The sequence below is a fragment of the Neodiprion pinetum genome, chromosome 5 (genome assembly GCF_021155775.2).
Source record: "Neodiprion pinetum isolate iyNeoPine1 chromosome 5, iyNeoPine1.2, whole genome shotgun sequence".
Lineage (NCBI taxonomy): Eukaryota > Metazoa > Arthropoda > Insecta > Hymenoptera > Diprionidae > Neodiprion > Neodiprion pinetum.
In genome coordinates, this window is record NC_060236.1 from 15966122 (window position 1) to 15976102 (window position 9981).

General features: G+C 35.4%; 1 protein-coding gene across 2 annotated transcripts; it reads right to left on the bottom strand.

Annotated features, from left to right (window-relative positions):
• Positions 1-1212: 1212 nt before the first annotated feature.
• 312 (ribosomal silencing factor RsfS-like protein, 312) lies at positions 1213-6598 on the bottom strand. Of its 2 annotated transcripts, XR_011177218.1 has the most exons (4): positions 6199-6598; positions 3606-3866; positions 2945-3176; positions 1308-1449 (listed from the first exon to the last, which is right to left on the bottom strand). XR_011177218.1 is itself a non-coding variant. In XM_046626682.2 (3 exons), exons 1-3 carry the CDS (start codon positions 6539-6541, stop codon positions 1271-1273), a joined length of 783 nt encoding a protein of 260 aa, XP_046482638.1. In that variant the 5' UTR covers positions 6542-6595; the 3' UTR covers positions 1213-1270. The 2 variants fall into 2 exon arrangements, 1 of the variants encoding a protein (XP_046482638.1); XM_046626682.2 differs by lacking the exon at positions 2945-3176 and having other exon boundaries at positions 1213-1449; positions 6199-6595.
• Positions 6599-9981: the final 3383 nt, after the last annotated feature.

Genomic DNA, 9981 nt, shown 5'->3' on the forward strand with positions numbered 1-9981 from the left:
AATTTTACTCGGATGTGCATTTCTTTTTTGTTGTCATAGCAAAAATTCATTAAAATAACTATTTTTTTTTCAAATATCACTCTTCAAAATAAGATATCTTTTTTCTGTAACTACAACTCCATTTTCGATAGCAACTCAGAAATTTTGTCATGTTCCGCTACATTTATCTGTATATTCATCAGATTTCAGAAAATGAGTGCTTTGGAAATAGAAAATTAAATCGTTTCTCAGATAGAGAAAGCTAAATGTTTTTTTTTTAAAGTGGGACATTTTTGGCTAGTACTTTCATATGAAAAGTTCTGGCGCAAATTTATGATCTCAACTTCTGATGTTAAGGTAGTTCATCCCAAAATTCGTTTTCTTACTATCGTTTCAAAAAAAAAATGTATCATTGGCTGAGAGCAACATTTCAGACTTTGATTCAACAAAATCTCATCGCAGAATTTCGTTCAAAAATGTTGTATCTCCCCAGAGATCACTTTGGACATACGACTCTGTTCAACGAAATTCTAAAATGGAGATTTGTTGACTCAAAATCTAGGATCAGGTTTTGTTAAACCAAATTTTGAGATATTGTTGCTCTCCACCGATGATATACTTTCATTACAATATTTTACATGAGCAGTTAAAATCTGAGTGAGCTTGGCCATAACAATCTAAAAATATTAATTGTCGCTTCAACTGTCAAGATGTGATTCCCTGTCTCGAGCCTCCGGTGATATGCTAAAGATCTACATTCCGGTGAATTTCTCAAAAATGCTTCTTAGAACCCTCATGAAAAACGAGTATGTTATAGAGGATATAGTGACAAAAACTTCCCTTGCTGAGTGTAGTCTGCCGTTCCGTATTGTTTCAGAGTAATTTTTCCAAAAGTTGAGGATTTTGTAACGCGAAAAACGCGAGTAGGCGAAAACGAGAAAAATGCCAACAGTACTAGACTTGTGTCCGTATGTACGTGTGTCCTGCATTTGTGTGTGTACGAAAGTGGAAGGAATTACTTTAATTGATACCTCGTAAAATACCTCATATGCTTTATGGAAATGAAATTGATAATTCGAATTAGCAGCCACACGTTTCTAAAATTTTTTTTTAAATAACAAAACACATTTTTCCCTTTTAATTCTATAAATGTAATTTTTAGCATATTTAGCTACTAGCTTCAGCTTCGTATATGATTTACGAGAATAATGCACGTTTATTTTTTTTGGATTTTTTTTTTTTATTAATTTATAAATTATATTATTTCTAGCTTTATGTACAGTGTTTAAAGTCAGTTGTTGATCTCAGCTGGTTGTAAGCCATCCAAGAAGGAGTGCTTTTGCAGTAAACCAGTCAGTTGATCTATGGGCATATTGGACTGGTCATCATATTTGGAACCAACGGTCCACAAAGTTTCAAGGTCGTATATCTTCCTTGCCTGCTGGGAGAAAATGTGCAGCGCTAAGTTTCCTGAAATAAGAGAATAACGATGAAAGTGACGAAATTTTTAATTAAAGCAATTTTGCGTGTCTTTTGAGCGTAATTGATTCAATTGCCTACGATTTTCGTGGTTTTCCAAACATTTTTTTCGATTTTTTTTGAATTTTTGAACTTTGTTAATCACAAATGATATGAGATTTTAAAGAAAAATGAAATCTCACGAATGTGTTAGCAATTCGAGAATTTTTTCAATATTTGTCAGACCTCAAGAAAATTGACTAAGAACAAGTTCAAAAGGTCACGAGCACCGAAATTTCATCGCTGTTACAATTAAAAATGCTCATTTTATTAGGCTAATTGTTTCCAACTGATTTCCACTTGTATCAGTAAGAGTAAAAGCAAGTGCGAGATTTGTGGGAGGTAAGCACTTCACCTCTAACTTTGACTAACTAAAAATGAATATTGATAATTCTGTCTAAAATTAAAAAAATTAAAATATGAGAAAAAATAATAAATTTAATTGTTTTAAATTAAGAAATTGTCAAGAGTCTAATAAGAATTCAGAGTTATTTTTCTTTGACAGAATTTTATATCCAAAAAGAAACCTATATGTTGCAGAAAAAAATATTAAGTCAAGAAAGTTGTAGTTTTTTTTCAGTATTTGATGAACTTTTTAAATTATAATTTTATGGCGCTTTAAACGTTCATTGTTCACGGAAATATATGAGAAACATTTTTTTCTGCAAGAGGAACCTCTATATTGCCTAATTTGCACAATCTTTGGATGTGTGTGTAGATTCCGTTAAAAAATCGCCAGAGTGGCGTGAATTGGGATTCCCAGCATATAAAAATGATTGGATCTAAAAATGTAAAATATATATTAGTCCATTTTTCCAACATTAGCTACAATGTGCAAAAATTGCAAAAAATACCATGAGTGTTACAAAACAAAAGTGCCTAAGTTCACAGGGAATACTCTACATATGCATCGCTGAACATTGCTGATACACTACTTGTACTACAGTAGTTGGTCTAACAAAGTAAGGAAAGTGAGTCAAGTGCAAAGTTATCAAATTTATAATAGAAATTGTAATAATTACAAACTTCAGTATGTGGATGGCAATCACTTTTTCATGCAGATGTTGAAAAACATTACAGTATTATTGAATGTTTAATGATTCAAGAGGAACGCTGGTAAAATTTGATCGAATAGCCAAAAAAAAAAATTCTGTTCTATAACCAAAATGGATGAACTGAAAAATTTTGAAAAAACAGTCAAGGATATTAAATGATAGAATCACAAGTACAGAAAGTGGGCGATTTCCAATAAGTGCGAAGTTGGCCACACGAGCCAAAGACAAGTACTGAAATTCCACCAGTACTAGTGAGAACACAGCATGAGTTAATGCGAGGACTGTAATCACACGAGTCAGATATCGCCCACCCACGTGTTGTGACACACGCTTTTTATTCCAACAACTGTGAAGGAAAATTTGATTTGAGAAGAACCGACGGTCCCACTTACAACGTGTGAAATCGGGGTTAAGTAACTCACGCTCAATAACACAGTGCGTAAGTTTTAGTTATTTGAAAGTGCTTGGGCACCAAAAGAAGCCACAGTGTGTAAGCTATTGCATTTCAATTGTGCGCATGCACCAACATCGTTTTACTGCACTGTTCGGAAATGGGGCACTTTAGGTGCGCTCCATAGGCTTCGAAAATCGAATTTTCCAAGCAGATGTTAGAAAAAATTCATTCTGCAAACGAGAAAGAAAAAATTCTATTATGACAATGCAAAGTGAGAAATTTTTAATTGTGAATACTACACAATCTTTAACTATTTTTATTTTTTAGCACAAGAAAAAAATAATTCTGGATACCGAATGAAAATAAGCTCTGCATGAGGTTCTACAATTGTTAATCTACAAAATCTAGTATGTGTCACTCCTTTTACTGATCATGGTCATTCGTAATATATTGTCTTGGACAGAACCGAATTGCAAACATTTCTATACATCCATATTTTTCAATTACGAATACAATTATTGGGCCTGAAATTTCTCAACTTGGCTCCGACTACCTTGACAAATTTCAAACTCATATCCTTAGCATTTACAGTGCAGTCGCTGTCTAACAGATAAGACCGTAGAAGTTCGAAACAAACAAAACAGAATTTAGCTACTGACCTAGGTCTATGGCAATCCAGTCTTTGGAATTTTTTCCCTCAATTTTCGGCAGTGGATCTGTGGAGTGCCTTTTCTTCTTGAAAACTCTACGAATTATTTCTGCCGTTGCCTTCATGTGCTTCGACGATCTACCTGTTACTATAATAACATAATCGACGTAGACCAGCTCAGGTGGCACAGCGGCCACAAATAAATCCATAACATTGTTTTTACGGAGGAGATCAACCAGGTCGTCGAGTTCATAGACTCCACTAATCCCACCTATAGAAACATAAACGCATGCTGATAAATTGGTATTCATGACATATTAGGAATCTTGTTATTACAATTACGTACAACTAATTGCCATTCAGCATATGAAGAAATTGCATTAAGGAATAAATAAAAAAAAGTTCAATAACTTGAAACTGATTCAAATAGCTACTTGAAATTTTTTGTACAACCATTGTAAAAATCTGATGATATTTTACTAATAGCGCTTTACCATGTGGTATCAATTCCAATGCATAACTGATTCAGAGATTCGTACTAGTGTATTATTTTAATTTTGCAGCCCTAGGTTAGCTATTATAAATCAGGTAGAAGTTTGTTATGTAAATACGATAAAAGTACAGACAGAAAATCCAGCTACCGCAAATATTAAAGGTTTATAGGATGACAAGAACTTCTGCATAAAATTGATTATTTGAAGAATAACATATTTATATTATGACGTTTCTTAAACCCTAATCATTGGAAATAACTGAATTGTATGTATATATTTCATTTCAATACAACGTTGCAGTTTGCAACCTTGTTGGAACGTAAAATTTTTAAGAAAATTCATTACTTCACAACTTTCGAGATTATGTGAAATTCAATTAACCGTAATGCAGCATCAAACTACTTAGATTTTAACAAAGTAACTTCTTCAATGTCATTCTAAAATTGTCGAATAGTAGATATTTTTCAACAATTCGTTACTTCAAGGCCACCAACTTCAATCTCATTTAATCAGTCATGAGATACGGTTAGCTTTAATGATGTTGACGAGCCAAAAATTAATACTATTTATAATTTTACTACAAGAATAAAGCCAAAAGTAACAGGTGATAGTAAGCTGGTTATCTGTTCAAAACTTTCAGATTATAAGCAAACGCTAAAATATCCAGGAATATATTTAGAATTCCCTGCGACGTTTTATCGTTTGCTCACCTCCTGCAAGTTTTTTACACATATTATCTGCTGGTTTTTACCTGCCAAGTTCAGTGTCACTACAAGACAGTCGTGATTTCAAGATTTACTAAATTGATATATGTCCGTAAGCAATGATAATTCCTTCAAAAATACGAAAGTAAAATGCACTGAAATCACGAACAGAAGCTGAAATATCAATAAAATGACTTTGAAGGATGAAAAATCTCTGGTGGATTCATTTTATTTCACTCTTAGCAGATTATTTTCTACAAATTCACTAAGACGTTTTTGTTCTGCACTAACTGATTCAGTGTTACCATTTGTAGATCACATTCAATATCGGTACAGTGTTGTGAAATTAAGTACTTAACAATACACATCTCAAAAATGAAGTTTCAGTCTGATTGTCGAAAATATTCTTCTAAATAAAATGAGGCATCATCAAATGACATGGAACACAACTGCTAGATTTTTTATACATTTTGAAGCAATTTGAACGGAAACATTGAAAACTCAATTTTTGTGACGATTTTGGTATTTCTTTCTTTTGTTTTTTTCAGAGCAAACATTGTTAGCTCATAAATATGTTAAATTGATAAATACTCGATACGCAATTATTTTGTAGTGATATCGATAAAACAATTAATTATTAGCTCATCCATGTCCTTAAGCAACTTCTATGTGCTTGCCATACATGATGTTCAATAACGTATTCATCACCATTTGAAATATAATGAATTTATATTGACTAGAAATAAAATAGGCTGTTTCGTTTGGTATGGGTAAACCCATGTACACTTGCCCTTGCCATAATATAATGCGTGAATATATGACACATTAATGTTGCGAACGGAAGAGCAAATGTGGATAAATGCTGCTATGGATAAATATGTATTCTCACTATAAAATGAACTTATTCTCAGGTCATTCCAAACACATGTTCGTCTGGTAATTACTGAGAGCGATCTTATGCAACCCGCCTCTAGATCATACAAAAATGTCTTATGCTTCAATGGAAGTGCATTCCCAATGCGTTATTAGATATTTTAAACAATTAAGAATGATTGATGACTCACATTCTTGCTTATTTTGAATGATTAATAAATATAGATTGGCGGAATATTTGAGCTCATATTTAACGTTTCGTAGTTTTGAATACCTTACCAAATTTTATTTACATTCAAGACCTTATTATTTGATTTTTTTTTTATCAAACTTGATCGATTGAAATTTTTGGGACTCATCAGATGCTAAACTTATAACAATTTATGACAATCAGAAAATTCAGGACACACAGACATTTCGAATGTATATAGTGACCTGTGTCGGTTCACTCTGTGATGCATATAGTCTCAACGATAGACAAAAAATATTTTCCTAACCAGATGGGACGCAGACGGTAGTACTGTAATCTTACGGTTTAAATTAATCCCTTCATATATGTCGGATTCCTCATAAGGTGTAACAATTTCTTCGAGGTTTATCTTTGCTCGTTCTTCATCAACATCAAAAATGATTGGCGCATCTTCGTCTCGAAATACTTTGTACTTCGGAGGAACAATTCCGGTAAGGTTATGGTTGTGATGCTCCTCTTCGAATGACGACACCTTTCCTGGCGGGCGATCATTGACGGGATCATTGTATGTATTCAATTTACCTACTAAATGTATCAAACGTCTAGTTTCAACTGCTTTTTGTGAAAAGGACCAAACTCCCAGCAGTTTATTCATATGCAGTAAGCTTCGAAATACGGTACACATTCTGATTTCACATTGACCGTCACCCACAGTGTGAGTAGTATATAAGGTGGTGAACTGACTCGAGACTGAGATCGTTTTGAAGTAGTACGGCTGAAATCCACCAGGGGCATCACGTGCCCACAAGCATGATATAAACAACAATGTGTCACTTCCTTTGAAGGTTTGTGTATTTATCATAGACTTATAAAGATAGACTGAGCGCTCCTATAAGAGGCGCTGATAATTACATATAAAGGACAGAGAAATACCGGGAGTACTGCTCTCTCTTTTCAATCGGCGTCATGGTGGGAGACAACGGAGCAGTGGAAGTGGAACAGCTATAGATATAGGCGAATAATTTCGCCTCATTCTCCTCTACCGCCTCGATCCCCGCCAGAAATATCGTCAGAGAGAGAAACGAGTCTCCCGACATATTTCTGTCCTTTAGATGTTTGCTTCAAGCGGCTCATAAGAGTGCTCAGTCTATCTTTATAGGTCTATGGTATTTATGTACACTTGGGGACAATGAATCTAGGACGGCTAATTTTTTACACTAGTCAGTTATGTTGGCAACACAGAGAAACCCACAGGGCTATAGTGGGCCGAGCGTGAAACAAACTCAATCTCGATAAACATAACGTGACCCATGACCGTCGAATCTAACTTTAGAATACGTGCCAATCTAACAAGTCATTATCCCCGCGATATTCTTAGGTTAGATTCGATGGTCATGAATTATGTTATCTTTGTTGAGATTGAGTTTGTTTCGCGCTCGGCCGACTGTGGCGCTGTAGGTTTCTCTGTGTTGCCATGTGGTTGCCATCATAACTGTCTGGGCTGAGTTCAGAAACCTTACCCGAGTGAACTCGGATATCATAGTGTCTCTGTCTAACACATGAGATTAAACAAAGACACGATGATACTCGAGTCACACAGGTAAGGTCTCTGAACTCAGCCCTGGTGTAAAAAATTAGCCGTCTCAGATTCATTGTCCCCAACACAGTAGTGTCTCGTGCTCTCGCGATCTTAGAGGTTATACGAAAGACAGTGGCGCGAGGCTGTCGTCGTGGTTCCTCAGCATCTCCTGTCAACTGCTCCACCCGCCATGGGCACATAAGATACGAGTAGAAAGGAAACAAAAGTCGAAAAAAAAAGTTAGCCACGGTGCATGCATCATTGAACATTACTGTACACTTGACGGCTAATTTTTTACACTAGACAGTTATGTTAGCAACACAGAGAAACGTACATCACCATAGTCGGCTGAGCGTGAAATTGGAGGTTGGATTGAACATGGATTGAACAAGTCATTATCCCAGCGGTAATCTAAGGTTAGATTTGACTGTCATGGGTTATGTTAAGTTTATTGAGATTAAGTTTATTTCGCGCTCGGCCCACTATGGCGCTGTAGGTTTCTCTGTATCGCCAACACAACTGTCTAGGGTGCGTTCGCGGAGCACGCCTACGCGCTTTGAGCAGAGATGAGTAGGGAGATCTCCAACGCTCGGCTTTTCGTGATACCAGCTAGATTGGAGCGTCGACGTGACACCTAGGCGGCCACGCACCGAAGGTGGCCCATTTCCGACCTGACACCTAGGCGGCCATGCACCGAAGGTGGCCCACAATCGTGTATATATAGATATACTCGGTCCCTCGAGCAAGTGGTTGCCAATCGCATCCTTGTCCCCGCTCGCACAGATGTTTCCAGGAATGCAAGAATTGGGATTTTTTTGTTTCAGTTATGAATGTCAGCGAATAAAAGTATCTCCAGATTTGATAAATCTTGGAATCAATTAGCGGACGCTGAACCAAATTAATTAACTATTCCCAGTCCGAATACTTTTTTTTTTTTTTTTAATATATATTATTTTTTTATTGATATGAAAATATGTGACGCCTGGTATTCTCGAATATTTGTGCACGCAGTCTATGGAAAAATATACGAAGCCAGCTCGATAACATTTATGCAAAATGTGCAATGGGCAAGTGGTTGGGGGAAATTTTTTTTTTCTCGAACTGAATCTTCCAGAGAAGCATCAGCGAATTCCAAGCAAGCTCCATAAACATACCGAGCAAACACGCGCTCGCGGACGTAGCTGTGGTGTGGCTGAGTGGATACCACATGAGGATGAATTTTCAATCACAGGTTTTTGCGCGAAGTTTTCCTGTATTTCAGTTAATTACTGCTGCCTTCGTTATGATACTGCATTCAAGTCGTAAACAAAACACTAAAAAATAAGTTAACCACTTAATGTAAAACAAAATGTTAGATCGAGCTTAAAATTTAAGCCGGAGTTACATAAACTAAGATAATTACAAGTGCAACATTGTAAATATTGTACATTTATTGTTCACCTAAATAAATATGGTTTCCTCCTCAAAAAAAAAAAAAAAATGAGGATGGAGTGATGCGGGACACGGGTTCGATCGCAGTTCACTCTTTTTATTTTTTTTTAAATTCAATCCCGGCTTTTGTTTTAGTATTTTCGGAGAGAAAAAACAAATGAAAGAAAGAAAATTTCCAGAGCCGGTCGATTTTTTCCTTCTTTCCTTTTGCTTTTTGTTTTACTGAACCCACCCTTTTTGTAGTGGGGGTAACCCAGAAGAGAACAAATAATTGGAACAATAAAATTCCGAGTGTGAATCGATTTGTTCCTCGTTTTTGGCGCCTCTTTTTTAATAAGGAAAAGTTTTGACAGTAATGAAAAATAGAGATTACTAAAATCAAATGTATTGTTTTTTAATAACACCGGCCCACAAAAAAAAAAAAAGTGGTCTGTACTTTTGACCGGACCTACCTATCTTTATGTATTTTGACGCGCTGAATCCGAATCTGGAGTCAGTTTTGCCCGTACACCCTCAAAATTTTGAGTAAATTGCAAAAGACCATAAAAATCGCCAAAAATTAGCAGTTTTGGTAAGAAAAAAATTTGTGGAACTATAGACCAAGTATGATTTTTATGCATTTTGGTCCGCTAAACCCAAATCTGAAGTTTATTCAACCATAAGCCTTTTAAAATTTAATTGGGTCAGTGTTATTAAAAAACAACACATTTGTTTTTAGTAATCTCTATTTTCCATTACTGTCAAAACTTTTCCTTATTAAAAAAAAAACGCCCATTTTATATCAGTCTTGACGAGCATTTCTTAGGAATTCTGAGAGATGCGAGATCGGAACGACAAAATTAATTCAGTAGCAACAATGTATGGACCCCTCTCCTCTTCGGATATTGACAGCCAGTTAAGAGGCTTCACAGTGTTCAGTTTAATGCCAGCAGCTCTCGAGGTATCAAGATGGTAAGTGAATTACATAATTATTTTACATGCATGCAAAAACCGGCAGGTTTGACGCTCGTCTATTTACTTTATAGATTAAAAAGAGAAAAAATGGGAAGGACCTGTAGTCGTATTTTATACTTTATTTAATTTTCCTTGAATTGTCAAACGTTTTTATTTTTGAT

Coding starts and splice junctions, on each gene's coding strand:
- 312 (XM_046626682.2), bottom strand. CDS start 6,541: ATGTGTACCGTATTTCGAAGCTTACTGCATATGAATAAACTGCTGGGA. Junction 3,867..6,198: donor TGAAGGGATTAATTTAAACC/GTAAGATTACAG, acceptor ATGTTTCTATAG/GTGGGATTAGTGGAGTCTAT. Junction 1,450..3,605: donor CTGGATTGCCATAGACCTAG/GTCAGTAGCTAA, acceptor CTCTTATTTCAG/GAAACTTAGCGCTGCACATT.